The 18016-nt window shown below is 45.9% G+C and overlaps 1 protein-coding gene across 2 annotated transcripts in view; it reads right to left on the bottom strand.

The window, feature by feature from the left end:
* The window catches only part of KCMF1 (potassium channel modulatory factor 1), a 401452-nt gene that overhangs the window by 99550 nt on the left and 283886 nt on the right, over positions 1-18016 (bottom strand). For both annotated transcript variants that reach the window (XM_029601298.1, XM_029601308.1), the window contains exon 4: positions 3701-3802. In XM_029601298.1, the coding sequence (XP_029457158.1) occupies positions 3701-3802 (102 nt within the window). The remainder of the gene's footprint in view (positions 1-3700; positions 3803-18016) is intronic.

Below are 18016 nucleotides of genomic sequence, written 5' to 3'. Positions count from 1 at the left end.
GAGTCCTGACTTCAATCTATCTGTGGCATGAATTGAAGTTTGCTTGTCTCTCAATGCTCCCCAAGGAACAGAGTTTGAACAGCAGTGTGGAGAGTGTGAGAGAGAGAGAGAGAGAGAGAGAGAGAGAGTGATGTAGAGAGAAAAAAATCCTCAATTAAATGCATAATACAAGTCTGACGCACTTACAACAAAATCTGAAAAATGTTCAAGAGGATACAGACTTTCCATAGCCATTGTATATATTTTTTTGGCTTTTTCTTTAAATACAATTTTAATATTTTTCAGCACTTCACCAAGTTTAAAAGGCTGCTGGAAATTCACGGTGCCTTAATTTCAGCTTTTTTATGGGGTATTTTCTCCAGAATCATTTGTCACACAAATCTTTATGACTAGAAGAGACACTACTGTTCAATATAAAAAAAAAAAACAGAATAATCAGCACAGGATAAGAAACTACAGGCAATGAAAAGGTGCATAGACTTCTGGTGCTTTTTTTTTTTTTTTGCCTGTGGAGCTCTAGTTCCCTTTGAAATCTTTGGGTCCTATCTTTAAAGGGGATTACTACACCCTTAATTTCTGATGTATGATAGCCAAAATCACCTCCCACAGTCATTTTACATAGAAATCCATGAATTTGTTTTAGTTACATTTAAAGCCCACACAAACACCATTACCTGGCCCACTGGGAGTGATACAGCAAATACTACCACCACAGAAGATGTAATTTCAATAAATATAGGCTTCCTAAAAAAAATAAAATCACAAAACAGCAACAGTAGACTCTAAACATTAAAGGGATATCTTACCTATGGTATTCTACAGTTCTGGTAGGATTGAACAGATAATGCAGTAGGTTAGAAATGCACTGGAAGCATATGGGGAAAGTTATGGCATAAGAATACCATTAAATATTTTAAACAGATTGTGTTGGTTAAGAGAGAGTCTTTTATGGGAGTAGTAAAGTCTATCAACAATAACCCTAGTGTAATGTTTGGTATAGTGAATCTTTGCTGGGGGTTAAAACTAAACCCCCAGCAAAGATTCAGTTAAAACTATGAGGATGTTCCTGACTCTGAAGCTCTATCTCTGATTTTTAAAGACATGGTGGAGCTGTTAGTGAATGGTTGAAAGGAAAATCTTGAGTATAGTAATAGATTAGACAACAGGTCAGATGTTGGTAAGGTACCCTCACCACTAGAAGTAGTAGTACATTTGCAAGTGCCCATGAAGGAGGTTTGAATTAAATACTATGTTGAAAACTGAAAAGTTTTGACCCATATTAAACCTTCAGATTTTTGTCCAGACCCCTGCCCTTCGAGAGTGTTCAGACAAGATTTTTGCAAAATGTCATTAATTGTTCTTTGGAGACTGGCACGGTTCCACAATATTGTAAGACAGCAATTGTTGCTCCCTGTTTAAAGCATAAATTAAACCCAAAGCTATGTTGTATTTAATGTCCATTCTCCAACTTTCCCTTTATTGCACAGGTGTTAAACGTGGGAACCAAGCACGTATCCCCTTTTTTTTGAAAATGTAGATGCGTTGGATCCTGCTCAAGCCAGTTTTAGAATAAGCTGTAGTATGGAGACTTGATAGTTTCATTAGTGAACAAAATTCTCCCAAGTTTGGATAGGGGTGAAAATTCAGCTTTGATCCTATTGGATCTTTCTAATGCCTTCAATTTAGTGGTTCATGGTCTTTTGTTACAGTAATATAATTTATTAGGTCTGAGAGACAGCGTTTTAAGATGGCTAGAGAATCTCTTGCAGGAAAGGAAACAGTTAATTTTCAGGGAAAAATCTCAACTAGAGAAGAAGTAAAATGAGGAGTTAGCCAAGGCTCCTCAAGCTCCTGTTTCTTGTTTTGTTTTTTTTAATAATTTTATAACAAGTGGGAAATTTAGATCAGGATTCTGGTTTTAATATATACATCTACACAGATGACATACAGATTTTGGCACCTCTGGGTATTGAGCCTGAGGATGCATTTCTGCATATAAACCAGTACCTGGATAGGGTTGTTGAGAATCAGTAAATTGATTGTAAATATTAATAAAACAGAGGTGTTATGGTTGGGGACTGGGGTTGAATGGTGCTCATTTGATGATGAAAGCAGAAGTGAGATCACTGGAGATTATATTGGACTCACATTTGAACTTGGAAAGCCCAGTTGCTTACCTGTAACAGGTGGTCTCCTAGGACAGCAGGATGTTAGTCCTCACAGATGGGTGATGTCATCAGATGGGGATTACCAGCTAAATTAATGCGCAAACTGCAAATAATCCAGATCATTGCACGCATAGTCACTGTAAATCCTAGAAGACATTCTTTTAAGCCCTTTTTATTGGGTTTGCATTGTTTACCAGTGAATATGCGTTGCAAACTTAACATTTTGTTACTTGCTTTCAAGATGTTATGTGGTTCATGTCCCCACATTTAAAAGGGAAACTGAAATGGTATGAGGCAAGTAGAAATTTATATTCTGCTACAAAGAATCTTCTTGAGCTCCCCAATATAAAGGCTTTCCAACAACAGTGCTTTTCAAACAGGTCCTTTTCAGTAAATGTCCCCAGTTTGTGGAATAACCTCCCTCTGGATGTGAAGGAAGAAAAGGATTGAGGGTCTGCAAAAAACTAAAAACATGGCTCATGACAGTGGCCTTTAATGACTAAATGGCAATAAATGTAAATATTTTCTCGCTTCTGCCAATGTGTTCAGAGTTATGATTTTATGTGATTGCAATTTTAGGATGGTATTTATGTGATTTAATCATTTTGTTTTAAACGATTTTGTGAGATTTGATCAGGAAAGCGATCAATAATTTTAAATAAATAAATGTAACCAACATAACATGCTGCACGACAAGAGTGCCAAATTACAATAATTCACAGAAAAAGCAAATCAAAATAAGAAAACTTTACCAGTTTATAAAATTGTAAGTAGTCTGAACATAATCTGATCTCCGAAGCCACTTTGTTTAAAAAAAAAAAAAAAAAAAAAAGAACCAAGTGGTTGGGTAAAGATAATACCTTTATAAGGCTGATGATGCATGCTTTTGGGTCCTATAAATTGCCTGATATGCCTCGTCTTAAGATATATTTATTTATTTATTTGATGAGTTTTATATACCGTTATTCGGTTGAGCCATCATAAACGGTTTTACAAAAGTATACATTTATCTTATAACTAGCAGTAATATCTATATATCTAGTGACAGAATTTTATATTCACACCCCTGTGATGGTGTTATTTTGTTTTTCCAATCCCCAATTTTATAACTCCACACAGTGCTGAAATGAACATTAATTGCATAAGAGTCCAACACAGTTCTTTTGGGAAGGTGGATCTAGAGATAACCAGATTTAACCTAGTCTGGAGGAATGGCAGGCAGAAGAGTTTGGTAAAACATGTATCCCCCTAGGGTGCCAAGCTTGAGGAGGTGTAAGCTGCAGTTGCATCACTGGAACTGAACAGACCTGCTGGCTATGTCAGATGTAGACCTCCTTCCTCTCCTGCACCATCCCTCCCCCCACCCCGTGCAGCCTGCAACAGCGGAGGGGCACCATTTAGCCCGCTGACAATCCTATCTGAAAATGACGCAGTAAGAAAGTATCAGCAGAAAAGATATTATGACCTTATCAAATCCAAATACGAAGCTAATACCAGCTTTTAAATACAACATAACCTTTGTGAAAGGATATTAAGTCTCTAGGAGCTCTGTGTTCAAGCGTAAGATGAGCTGCAAAGTCATCTGTGACATGATTTGGATCTCCTCCAGGTAATGCTGCACATATCGGACAAATCTGAAATGAAAAAGTTAAACAAATTTAGAAATACATCATTATAAATCTAGATCAACTTCAACACAATCACCTATAAGCCACCATTCATGTCAGAAGGACACTAATAGTTAGCCCCCTCCCCTTTCCTTAGCATGTTGGTATTAAAATAATGAACATAAAAGGTGAAAAAAAAACATATGGTCATTGGTACTGGCTATCCATTCATCAAAATACATAAATCTCAAGATCAGTATGCAATTTTCCTGAACGTTTTAAGTAACGTGGTAGTAAACTGACAATTGCAACTCAACACAGTTCATGTAGTTTATAGGAGTCTGTGACTTCACCTGCATACCCTGAAGTGCCAAGACCACAGGAAAACCATAAACATAAAACAAGGAGCTGTGTTAACATTTCACATTACCTACTTTCCTTTATGATCAAGAAATTTGCATATGTAATGACGTTTTATGTTAACCGAATTGTGTGTGTGTTATGTTTGGGAAGTCCACAGGTCTCCCCCGTGAACCGCCGCAATTACCTCCAGCCCTGAGCCACAATTGCTGGTCCCGATACCACCGAAGACTTCCCTAGGCAGCTGCGTGGCAAACTGCTGCGTTCAGATAGACCCGATGCAACGTGCGGCAGGATGTTGCTGGCTCTTCCCATGGCCGCCCCTAGGAATGTGTGTACCTAACATCATCAAATTTAAAGGGCCTGTAGCAGAAAATCCCCTGCGGCACACACAGATGACCTCACAAGCCTTGGCATATAAAAGGCCTTCTCTCCCTGCAGTCCTCGTCTTGGCAATAGGTCTCCCTACAGTTCTAGTATTGTGCACTGCCTCAGCGTTCCTTGCCTTCATTCTCAAGTTCCTGCATTCCGTGTTTTAATTCCAGTAGTCTTTGACTTCAGTTCCTGGTCCTAGTCTTTATCCTTACTGTCCAATGGTCCTTATCTCTGTCTCCAGTCACAGTAGTCAGTTCTTCAGTTTCCTCCGTCTTTCCATCATTGTTCCATTGTCTGCCCACCTGTTGTGCTCCTTGCCTTCATCCCCTCCTGCCCTATGGATGGATCCCAGTAATTGACCTCTACCTGACTCCTGGACATTCTTGCCTGCCTCCGACCATAGCTTTTTTTTTTTTTAATTCCACTTTTTGTTTCGGCACTTCAGAGCGGATTACATGCCTTTGGATATGCTTCATCTTCTCCTGTTCCAACCTGGTTTCATTGACGGATCTCTCCAGCAGAGGCCCCCACTTAAGACATGCCAGCCAGGGCATCCAAAAGGCTCAACCTGAGGGGGAAAGTGGGCTGGTAAAGGCGAAGCCCCAGATGGGCCTCTGCCTAATCCAGGTTTGCTATCTGACAGTGGCGACCTGCAGGGCTCCTCCCTGCAAGTTGTGCCAACCTTGCCTCAGCCTAAGGGCCAACGCCCCAAAACAGTATGTTTCAATTTGTACCTCACCTTGGGCCTAGTGCATAGGTGATTAAGAAATTTTAACAAACATTTAATAAACTACTAACCAATAGCAGGCAGCTTTCAAAATGTTACCACTCACCCAATGGCCAGTCAGTTTTCAAAATCCTCAATGACACCACAATAAGTTCTAATCTCCCTGAGATTTCGACTTGTATGGCGTGTTGCTGTATTTCAAACTAGGTAACTGGGACTCTCTAGGCCCTTAACTGCAGAGCAGCTCAATGACATCACAATGTGCACCAGCCTCTCAATACTTCAAATGAAATAACTATTTCCTATAGGGAAAGGCTAATTTAAAAAAATCATAACAATTCTAAGTATATGAGAGGTCAGAGGCACATTAAAAGTGTGAGCCAGGATGGGGGTGCTGAGTGTCACCAGGGGCTCAACTCTGTAGCACAAAAATGCATTAAATTGGATCAAGATTTCAAAAAGTTGTTTGGAGGAGGAGGGACAGACAGACTATGAGATAGGCCAGTTTCCTATAGGAAACTAGGCTAAAAGTTTAAAAACTTGCACTTTGGAGATTTATGTCACTGGAATTCTGTTTGGAATGGAGAAATTTCTTACCTGTTAATTTTCTTTCCATTAGTCCAGCTACCCCATTCCATACAGGCAGGTGTGTCCTCCTACCAGCAGACGGAGGCAGAGAACACAGCTTTATCAGTGACACATCATTGCTACTTCTAATGATGTGCAAGCTCAGAGGAAATACAGTATACATTTGACAAAAGCCCCCGAAATAGACTATACATTCTAGTATTTAAGAAAAACTCCAGAGAAAAACAAATGAGTAGAAAATCCTCATGTCACCATATCTGTCCCAAAATGTATGAGAAAAACAGAAAGAAAAGGGGCAACCCCACTTCTGCCCTAGATGAGGACTGCACACATGGGCACAGACCAACTCAGGTTTTCTACCATTGAGCACATAGGCCAAGACATCTGCTTCTTTGATCAGGCAGGCAAGAGTAGCTTGAAGGCTGCCTCACTCTTATGCCCTAGGCAGGGAGAGTTGGGTTCTATACCTCGAAGAGATTCTGAACTGCACTCAGATGGACCCTAATGGAACTGGTTTTCAACTAAGCCTCTGATAGATATAGAAGGTAAGCAAGCAGATTTTGTGTGGGGCAGGAGAACAGATCTAGGGCCTTCTAGTGGAAGGCTTTCTAGAAGCCACTAGGACCAAAACACATCATCTGACAGATTGAGTGGTTGCAGGATTAACCTCTCAACATCCAGGTTGTGAGTGACAGGGCCTGGAGGTTGGGATGCCGCAAACTCCCCTGATCCTGCCCCCAGACTAATCTCTTTCCAGATGGATAATTCCCATAGGAGTGGAAACCAAACCTGATTTAGCCAATGAGGGGCTATGAGGATCATAGTCCCTCTGTCCTTGCAAAGCTTCAAGAGTCTTCAAAAACAAAGCAATTGGAGGATACGCATCCAGAAAACCTGGCCCAGTGAGGGGCAAGGGCACCCGAAGCTGGTTTGCCATCCATCCCATACAGGGAGCAGAACCCATTACCTTCCTGTTCCAGAGGGGCGCAAACAGATCTATGTCTAGGCTCCCCCAGAGGTGGAAGATCCAATTCACCACCTCCTGGTTCAGGGACCAGGTCTGAAGGCACAATTGAGTTTGTCCGCCACCACATTCTCCATACCTGCCAAATATATCACCCTGAGCACCATCCCGTAACTCCCAGCTTGTTTATAATACCTCATCGCTACCTGGTTGTCTGTTCAGATCAGGACTTTATTGGACAGCCGATCTCAGAAAGCCCACAGTGCATACCTGATCGCCTGGAGCTCCAGGAAGTTGATCTGGCAATAGCTTTCCTGAGTGGACCAGAGACCCTGAGTTTGGGGCCTCTCTACATGAGCTCCTCAGCCCAGGGTGGATGCATCCATGGTTAGGATAATTTATGTAGGAGGACTATGGAAAGAGATCCCCTATTCCAGATTGGAGAGTACCCGTCAACAGGACAGAGTCCCAGAGAGACGGGGTGACTTGGATGCAAGCCTGGAGGCTCTGCTTGGCCTGGCGCCACTGTGACCTCAGGGAGCATTCAGCTCTGTGCATGTGTAAATGTGCCAAGGGAGTGACTTAGATGGTTGCGACTATATGGCCTAACAACTTCAACATGTGCCATACTGACACTTGCCGATTCCCCTGGATCTTTGCCGCAATGGATGCCAGTTTGGCAGCCCATGAACAAGGCAGGAAGGCTTTCGCCTGAGCTGTGTCTAGCAGGGCTCCTATAAAGTCCAACTGAGGTGGGACTTTGGATAGTTGATTACGAACCCTAATGACTACAATACCTGGGATAGTCAATTTCTTGCACCTAATGGCCCCGCCGGAGATGTGCTCCTGACCACCCAATTGTCCAGATAGAGAAAGACATGCACTCCCCAGTCTGTGGAGGTGTGCCGCCATCACAGCTAGGCATTTTGTGAAGACACGTGGGGCGGACGCTAGCCCAAATGTCAATACTGTACTGGAAGTGCTGTTTCCCCACCATGAATCTGAGTTACTTCCTGTGACCTGGGAAGATCTCGACATGGGTGTATGTGTCCTTTGCAGAAGGGAAATCAAGGTGCCTATGGAAACCATCTTGAACTTTTCTTTTTTTACAAACTTGTTCAAGGGCCTTACCTCCTGTTCTCTTCGGAATCAGGAAATACCTGGAGTAGAATCCCCACCCTCTCTGACTTTGTGGCACAGGCTCACCACCCAGACCCTTAGGAGAACAGAAAGCTTCCCAAACAGTACTTCCTAATGTGCTACCAGCCCCCAAAAACAGGCATGGAGGGCAATTTGGCAGGACACCCAATAGGTTTAATTGGTACCCCCTGACTGACTATGGACAGAACCCACTGAGGTTATATTGGGCCACAGATTCACAAGGAACTGCAGCCTGCCCCAGACTGGGGGTTTTCTTCATCTCAGATACAGGCAAACTGACTTATGTTCCCTCCAATCCAGTCCAAAAACCCGTCCCTGGAGTTGACTGAGGCGCCGGCTTGGGGCTTGGTTGCTCTCTGCTGCCTGGGGCGGAAGCTCACATGCTGCTGATGGGTGCGAAGGGGTAGAGGATAATACCTCCTCTGGCAATAGAAAAGACTTTCCTCTGCCCCTGCCTCCCTGAACCTCCTAGATGAGGACAGATTCAGAGTGTGCCAGCGGAGCGATGTTGGAGGGTCTCCTGGTGGTCCCGCAACTAGGCCACCACGTCCCTCACCCCTTTCTCCAAGCAAGATTCCTCCCCAATGCACGGCATGGCAGCGAGCCATTCCTGAACCTCTGGACGGATATCAGAGGCCTGCAGCCATACCATTCCTGCCATCACAAATTCCCACTGCAGAGGCCCTCGCTGCCATTTCACAAACATCATAAGTCGTCCGACTCCGTGTTTTCCACACTGTTGCTGTTGAGGCAGCTGCTCAGCTATCTCCTGCATCCTACTTCAGAGGTCCTGCGTGTACTAGCTCATGTAGAGCAGGTAGGTGGTGATACGGGCAATGAGCATTGCTGCCTGGAACACTTTCCTCCCAAGAGCGTCTAAAACCCCTGTTGTTCCTTCCCCGGGGGTGCCAAGGAATGGGTGAAAAGAGCGCTTGGCATCTTGAGGGGTGGATTTGATCGACTGATGGGGGACCAGGATACTTGTTGAATCAGTAGCCTTCTGGACAAGATAGACCCCCATAGAACTTCTGTTAACAGGAGGAACTGTGAGAGGGTATTTCCATATCCTCGACAGCAGCTCCTTAAGGATATCTTGCACTGGAACTGCCATGATTTCCTTAGGAGGCTTCACAAACTGGAGAATCTCCACCATCTTGTATCTAGCATCTTCATCCGTCAACAACTGAAACAGAATGGCTTCTGCCATTACCCACACATGCTCTGGGAAGGACAGTCCACCAGCGGAGATCTCCTTTGCGCTTCTGGAGGAAACAATTCTGAGGGGAGACCCTCCGAGGAGGGTTTCTGTAGGATCATACCCCTAGGGGTCATAGGGCCCTCATTTTCACACTGTAATCCACAGGGCATGGGGCCCTAGATGCTCAGCCTTCGTCCAGATGAACAGTGACCGGCAAACCCAGTGCAGGCCCCCAGCAAAGCTGGATGGGAGGCAGCAGGCTGTGCTGTCTCTTGCCGGACTTGGCAGAGCTTTTTCCTCTGAGGACCAGGAACAACCACCGAAATCAGCTGAGGGAATCGACAGTGCCCCACCGGGCATTGATGGCCCTCCCAGGAACCAAGCACCAGCTGGGCCGGGACACACCAATTTAGCACATTAAGCCTTTCCAACAGCAGTTCCAAAGCGGACAGGAGCTGCATCACTGCCCAGCAGTGTCCCGCTCCACCGCCAGCTGTGATGTGCCACTGCAGCTCCCCTTGAAAGCTGCTGAAGCCAAAACTGACTGGTAGGAAGCAGGGGTGGTCAAGATCTTCCTCACATCCCAGGGGTGGATTGGCGACTGGTATCAGGATCGGTGGAGACCATCGCAGACACCCAGCATCGATGGAGGATGGGTGCTCCTCGCCGAAGGGTCTCTTCAGGGGCACCATGGCATGAGCCAGCCCATCCTGTGCCCTACAATGTGCATCTAAGGTCAACCAGTGCCGATGCTTCCTTGGCTTCCCTTGGTGCTCGGCCTGGTCTTTTCCCAAGTGCAGAGGTCAAAGATAAAGAATCCACTTCTTGACCTGGAGGAGACAGAGTGTGGCTGGGCTCAGGCACTTCTAACCACCAGCGGAAGCAATGTCCCACTGATGTCAATGGGCGTGGTGTCCATCGGTTGTCGACGCCACCAATGCCAAAGTTGATGGCTCAGATTTGCCCGACCCGAAGAGTTTCTCCAACTTGTCTAGTCATGGCGCAATGGTCCCTTGGGTTATTTGGGTGCACTTGCGACACCCCCGGACATCATGCAATGCCCCCAGGCAGAGGACACATTATGGGGGTCTGTGATAGACATGGCCCTCGGCACTGGGTGTGAAAAAACAAAGCAAGACCGGAGCCTTGGAAAGAAGATTTATTGGTTGATTATACACATCCCGACTCTGGCCAAAGTTTCGCCTTTTGTGGCTGCATCAGGGCTCTGGGTTCATGATAATTTATAGATTGTATGTCCAGGCACCATATATAATTTGGACGATATATTTACTTGTTTGATCACTTGTGGTATAGAAATGGTGGCTAATCCTTCAAAGTTCACTTGGAATGAGCAGCAGGGTTTCTCTAATCAAGGATATCAAATGACAACAATGGCAGCAGGCAGCAATGACTGGCGGGCACTGAGGCACCACTGCCACGGGGAAGGACAAGGCGAAAGAAAACTTAACCGAAAACGCTGAGAAACCTATCTAAGAAGCTACAGGAGGACCAGGAGGGACCCAGCGATGGAATGTGAGGAAAAATCCCAAGGAAATTGGGGAAGAGAGTTTTCCACAGGTTTAAGGAAAAAACTGAAGCACTCACAAGCCGCAATGTGAAGCTCCGCACAAAAAAAAAAAAAAAGACTGCAAAGGGACCCTGCATGGACACGTGGTATTGGTAGTATGCCAAGTTAAAGTTCTGGAAACTTTGACAGAAGTCTTCCGTGCCGGGCTCCATCTGATCACCCATGTGTGAGACTAACATCTTGCTTGTCCTTGGAGAATGAAAGAAACATACCTATAGATGTTCAGTTTAGCATTATTGAAAATACTCTCTCAGCTCCGTTGTTTAACTGTCTTAATTCTTATACATTTTATACAGAGATGGACATTCAGTAAGGGAAATAAAGTTGTTTACTTTTAATTCTCAACACTAGCAAGGCTTGCTACTGTAGTTCTGTAATTTTTCTTTCATGATGAAAGTGTAGAATATGTTGTATAGATCAGTAAAACAAACTTCTGCTTTAATGCATTTTGGTTTGTATTTTTTCTGCCAACAGAATATGAAAAATGTACAAGGGTATGAAGTCACTAAGTAATACCCATTTTATATATGTATATCTTTACAACTGCAGAGTTACAATCTCACTTTGATTTGCTGTTTCCATCTATATATCCAGAAATGGGAAAAGTCCATCTAACAAAGCAGATGTTAATCTAGTGGATCAAAATTGCAACACAGAACTTTCAATTTTAGTAAATCAATCACAAGTCATTTTAAGAAGCAGACTGCAAGTTCCACACATTCATTTCCCCCTATTTTGTTAAGCTATTTTCAGTTTTTCAACATTTTGCAAGATTGGTGCATTCAAGAAACTGCTGCAGTCTACCAAGCCCCCCTATTTAACTTTTTTTTTTTAATTTTATTTTTATTGCATTTTAATCTTTTATAAAGCATAACTTTCTTTGTACAGAAAAAAAGAAAAACAAATACTCTCCAACAGAAACATAATTCAACTTTAGTCCAAGTATTTTAGTAAGGGAGGGGTATCAGATAAGTGAACCAAAATACATTATAGAATAAAAATGAAAACGCCATTGGAGAAATTACTTACCTGATAATTTCATTTTCCTTAGTGTAGACAGATGGACTCAGGACCAATGGGTATAGTGTACTCCTGATAGCAGTTGGACACGGATCAGATTTCAATCTGACATCAGCCCCAGTACATATACCCCTGCAGGAAGTGCAGCTCTTCAGTATTCTCCTCAAAAAGCATTGTGGATATATGCATGACTGAATAATTTGATTAACTTGATTAATTTGAACTGGTTGAATTGGCTATAGCTGGAGACCGCCAGTGCCCTCAACCGAGAAACGTCGACACCTGGTAGGATGGGTGTCCTAGATGAAGGAAAGAAAGGCTTACCCGTGAATCACTCGCTCCCGGGGATGTCACCCGAGAATTCCATGAGTAACAGCAGCCGTGGGGTGGGATGCAGAGTCCATCTGTCTACACTAAGGAAACAACATTATCAGGTAAGTAATTTCTCCATTTCCTAGCGTGTAGCAGATGGACTCAGTACCAATGTGATGTATAAAAGCTACTCCCAAACCGGGTGGGAGGCTGCCCGTGACCCACTTAGTACTGCCCTTACAAATGCTGTGTCCTCCAGAGCCTGAACATCCAGGCAGTAAAACCTTGAAAAGGTGTGGATGGAGGACCATGTTTCCGCCCTGCAAATCTCAGCGGGTGGCAGCATCTTGGTTTCCGACCAGGACACTGCCTGGGCTCTACTAGAATGGCCTTGACTTATAAAGGCGGTGGCTTGCCTGCTTCTAATTAGGCCGCCATGACGACTTCTTTGATCCAGCGGACTATGGTTGCTCGCGAGGCTGCTTCCCCTTTGCTTCTTCCCGCTGTGAAGGACGAATATATGGTCCGTCTTTCGTATGGATTCCGATCTTTCCAGGTATCGGACTAGGAGCTTGCCGACATTGAGATAGCGTAGACTTCGAGCCTCTTCCGAATTCTTATGCTCATCTGGCGATGGTAGCGAGACACCACTTTGGGGAGGAACGACGGAACTGTGCGTAACTGGATGGTTCCCGGGGTGAGTCTGAGAAACGGCTCTCGGCAGGACAGTGCTTGTAGTTTGGATATACGACGGGCCGAACAGACTGCCAGCAGGAACGCTGTCTTTAATGTTAATAGTTGGAGAGACAGGCCGCGAAGAAGTCTGAAGGAGGTACCTGCTAGGAAATCTAGGACCAGATTGAGGTTCCAAAGAGGCACCGGCCACTTTAGGGGTGGTCGGATCTGCTTGACTCCTTTCAGAAAGCGGGAGACATCCGGGTGAGAGGCTATGCTGCCGCTCTCGCTCTTGGTTCCCTAGCATGACAATGCGGCCACCTGTACCTTGATGGAGTTGAGAAGCAATCCCTTCTGTAGGTCGTTCTGCAGGAATTACAAAATCGCAGGAATTTTGACTGAGCATGGTATGATGTCGCGGTCCTCGCACCAGGCTTCGAATAAACTCCAAATCCTTATGTATGTTAGGGATGTGGAGAACCTGCGTGCTCGGAGTAGGGTGTCCATTACTGCCCCCGAGTATCCACTCTTCCTCAGGAGAGTCCTCTCAATGGCCAGACCATAAGAGAGAATCGAGCTGGATCTGTCCCTGTTGGAGCAGGTCTCTGTGTGGAGGTAGCGGAAGGGGGTTCCCTGTCAGTCTTCGCATGTCTGCGTACCACGGTCTTCTTTGCCAGTCCGGGGTCACTAGAGGTACTGGTCCTCTGTGGTGGGCCAGTACCTCTAGTGGATGATTGTGCCCAATAGAGGCCACAGCGGGAAGGCATATAACAGAGTCTCCTGTGGCGAGGTCTGAACCAGGGTATCGATTCCCTGGGACTGGGGTTCCCGCCTGCGGCTGAAAAGCTGGGCACTTGAGCGTTGGACCAGTTTGCCAGGAGGTCCATGGTTGGTGTTCCCCAACAGTTTACTATCAATTGGAATGCTGTGGTCGACAGCCTCCATTCTCCTGGGTCTAGACTTTCTTTGCCGAGGTAATCCACAGTGATGTTGTCTTTCCCGGCGATGTGGACGGCCGAGATCTCTTGAAGATTCGCCTCTGCCTATGACATTAGGAGATCTATTTCCAGAGACACCTGTTGGCTTCTGGTTCCTCCCTGATAGTTGATGTAGGCCACTGTTGTAGCGTTGTCTGACATTACTCTGAACGCTTTGTCTCGGAGTCTGTGACCGAACCGTAGGCAGGCTAGTCTGACTGCCTGGGCTTCTAGGCGATTCATGTTCCATCCTGAGTCTTCTTTGTTCCATTGCCCTTGGGCGGTTAGCTCCCGGCAGTGTGCTCCCCAACCTCGTAGGCTGGCATCCGTGGTGAGCAGGATCCAGGTTGGTGAGGTTTTTATTTCGTTCCCTGGCTCAGATAGGCTTCTTGTAGCCACCACCGTAGTTGGGCCCGAACTCTGTCCGGGAGCTGAAGATGTACAGTGTAGTTCTGGGACAGTGGATTCCATCTTGATAGTAGTGAGCGTTGTAGGGGTCTCATGTGAGCTCGTGCCCATGGCACTATTTCCAGTGTGGATGTCATGAGGCAGAGGACTTGTAGGTAATCCCATGCTGTGGGGCGAAGGTCGCTCAACAGGGTTCACAACTGGGTCATCAGTTTTGATCTCCTTGTCAGTGTCAGAATGACCTTGTCTTGTTTGGTGTCGAACCGGACTCCCAAGTATTCTAGAGATTGGGAGGGCTGCAGGCAGCTCTTGTTTGTGTTGACCACCAACCCGAGGCTCTCTAGTAGAGCTTTGATTCTGTTGGTTGCCTGGTGGCTTTCCCCTTGGGATTTTGCCCTGATCAGCCTATCGTCTAGATAAGGGCGCACGCGGATTCCTTCCTTCATCAGTGTTGCTGCCACCACCACTATGATCTTGGTGAACGTCCAGGGTGCAGTGGCTAACCCGAAAGGTAGTGCTCGGAACTGGTAGTGACGGCCCAGGATCGAGAAGCGTAGAAAACGCTGATGCTCTAGCTGGATCGGAATGTGTAGGTAGGCTTCAGACAGATCCAGGGATGTAAGGAACTCTCCCGGTTCTATTGCCCTTATTACTGAGCATAGGGTTTTCATGCGGAAGCGAGGAATCTTCAGGTGATGACTGACTGCCTTGAAGTCCAGGATGGGTCTGAACGTTCTTTCTTTCTTGGGGACGATAAAATAGATGGAATAATGTCCAGTATTTATTTGTTGTGGGGGCACCGGTGCTATAGCCTTTAAGGCTAGCAATCTAGTCAATGTGGCTTCCACTGCCATCCTCTTGGAAGGGTCGTGGCAGGGAGATTCTACAAATTTGTCGGGAGGGAAGTGGTGGAAATCCAGGTAATATCGCTCTCGAATAATGGCTAGGACCCACTTGTCCGAAGTTCTCCCGACTCATCTTTGGTAGAATAGGGCAAGTCTGCCCCCTATGGCTTCTTCCTTTGGATGGGTCAGCTGATTTTCATTGTGGGGTGTGGCTGGGGCCTGAGCCCGAGCTGGCTCCCCTTTTGTTATGCTTGTTCTGAAAGGACTGGCTCCGGCCTGCAGGGCGGGCCGCATGATATGTGCTTCTATATGGGTTGAAGCGCTGTGATCCTCTGCCCCTGGAGGTTTGGGGGGAAGGATCACTGGTTTCTCTTATTTCCTGTCCTCCTGTAGCCGCAGCAGTGGGGACTCTCCCCATTTGTTGACTAGTTTCTCTAGTTTTGCTTCTGAACAGGAGTGTTCCCTTGAAAGGCATCTTTGTAAGTCTCGCTTTGGAGGATGCGTCGGCCGACCAGTTTCGGAGCCAGATTTGGCTTCTGGCTGCCATGGTGGATGACACTCCTCTAGCTGCGGTGAGTACCAGATCAGAAGCAGCGTCCATGAGGAATGATACTGCTGGTTCCAGGGCCTCCCCAGGAGTATTGTTCCTGGTCTGTGCTAAGCAGGCACGTGTCACCCACGGCGCAGCAGGCCGCAATCTGTAAAGACATAGCGGAGATATCAAAAGTCTGTTTGAGGATAGATTCCAGACGTCTGTCTTTAGCATCCTTGAGTGATGCTCCTCCCTCCACCGGGATAGTAGTGTGCTTCGTGGCCACGCAGACCTTGGCGTCCACTTTCAGACATGCCAGGAGATCTTTGGCAGCTGGGTCCAGAGAGTACATGGCTGCCAGAGCTCGGCCCCTTTGAATGTAGTTTTCTGGGGCATCCCATTCCAGGTCAATTAGTTGCTGGACGGCTTGTAATAGTGGGAAATGGCGGGAGGTCTGACAGAGTCCCTCTAGTAGTGGGTTCATCTTAGGTTCCCTGAGGCACTTGTGCCCGGGATAGCAAGCTCTTTTAAGCTGTGTGTGACCAGGCCTGGAAGCTCGTCCTTGGTGAAGAAGCGTCTCATGGTTCGGTGGGGCTCTGTCCCCGGAGGGAGTTCCCCTTCCTCCAGGGGTTCTGATTCCTCATCCGAGTTGATCTTGTCCCCGAAGGTGGAGCTTCTGGGCGGTGGGATCACTTCCCTGGGCATAGAGGGACCCGGGATGTTGAGGTCCTCTGGTGGAGCCTGTGGCCGTATTATAGGAGGCCCCGGTTACATGTGGACGAAGGTATGCAGACCTTTGAAGAATTCCACTCAGAAGATAGATGCTTGGTCTAGACTAATGGGCGCCGTGTCCCTGGGGAACCCCATTTGATGGGGGGGGTCCCGCTGAGCATTGCTAGGTCCGGCGTACTGCTTGAGAAGCCGGAACCCGGTACCGGCTGGAGAGGGCCATGAGTTGGATCCCCTAGGGCCTCTTCGCACTGTATACAGAGGGCCGTGGCCTCCTCATGCTGTGCAGCTCTAATGTGGCATGCTGGGAAAGGCCCTGAACTTTGAGTTTCTTTTCCGGTGGTGCCATGGCTTGTGCGCGTAAGAACCCAAAAAACAAATCTGAAGCCGATCCAGTTGGCTTTGCAGCAAAGAAGAAATGGAGATCGGTGTGTGAAATGCCCTTTATTCGAAATTAGCCCGACTCTGGCCGAGTTTCGCTCTATAATCTAGAGCTGCCTCAGGGGCAATGCACGATAGCAGGGCTTATCGCTTGGCCTCTGTTGGAAACAGGATGCTGGGCTTCATGGACCCAGGCAGCTGAATCGGTTCTGTCAAGGAACACAGGATTCCAAGATTAAACTCATTTAAAAAGGACCAATATATCAAGTGGTGTTCATACCCAATACTGCACTGCATAAGCACTTGCTGCAGCAGACTGATTTACACTGGTATATTTGAAAGGTGGATACATCAAATTTATCACATCTATCTGCGGGCAAGCGATAAGCCCTGCTATTGTGCACTGCCCCTGAGGCAGCTCTAGATTATAGAGCGAAACTCGGCCAGGGTCGGGATAATTTCGAATAAAGGGCATTTCACACACCGATCTCCATTTCTTCTTTGTGCGCATAAGATACAGTCGTGCGCTCCGGTGCTTCGAAGTTGTGCGCTTAGATTTGGTGCATGCTCAGTGAGATGTGTGTGCTGTTATGCGCACAGATCGAAGTTATATGCAAATATCTGGACAAATTGTCCCATAAAATTGACTCCCATATGCTGGAAGTAACTTTTCATGACCATTCATAAAAATATAAGAATTGCCATGCTGGGTCAGACCAAGGGTCCATCAAGCCCAGCATCCTGTTTCCAACAGAGGCCAAACCAGGCCACAAGAACCTGGCAATTATCCAAACACTAAGAAGATCCCATGCTACTGATGCAATTAATAGCAGTGGCTATTCCCTAAGTAAACTTGATTAATAGCCGTTAATGGACTTCTCCTCCAAGAACTTATCCAAACCTTTTTTGAATCCAGCTACACTAATTGCACTAACCACATCCTCTGGCAACAAATTCCAGAGCTTTATTGTGCGTTGAGTGAAAAAGAATTTTCTCCGATTAGTCTTAAATGTGCTACTTGCTAACTTCATGGAATGCGCCCTAGTCCTTCTATTATTCAAAAGTGTAAATAACCGAGTCACATCTACTCGTTCAAGACCTCTCATGATCTTAAAGACCTCTATCATATCCCCCCTCAGCCGTCTCTTCTCCAAGCCGAAGAGCCCTAACCTCTTCAGTCTTTCCTCATTCCCATATCTTGTTCATATATAATGATATTAGCAAGGTTGCCCTTTCTACTACTTCGGTAGTTGAAGATTCTAATAATTCTGTTAAATTTTCTAGGTCAAGCTGATTAAATTGTACATTATTTCCTAAACTAGTGAAAGGCAAAAAATAATCCTTATTAAAGGCTGGTATGTTTTCTAAAAGAATTTGTAAAATCTCATTTAGATATCTACG

Source organism: Rhinatrema bivittatum, chromosome 1 (genome assembly GCF_901001135.1).
Source record: "Rhinatrema bivittatum chromosome 1, aRhiBiv1.1, whole genome shotgun sequence".
Classification (NCBI taxonomy): Eukaryota; Metazoa; Chordata; class Amphibia; order Gymnophiona; family Rhinatrematidae; genus Rhinatrema; species Rhinatrema bivittatum.
The sequence above is the reverse complement of the archived record's forward strand: the minus strand, read 5'-3'. Positions and strand labels throughout refer to the sequence as shown.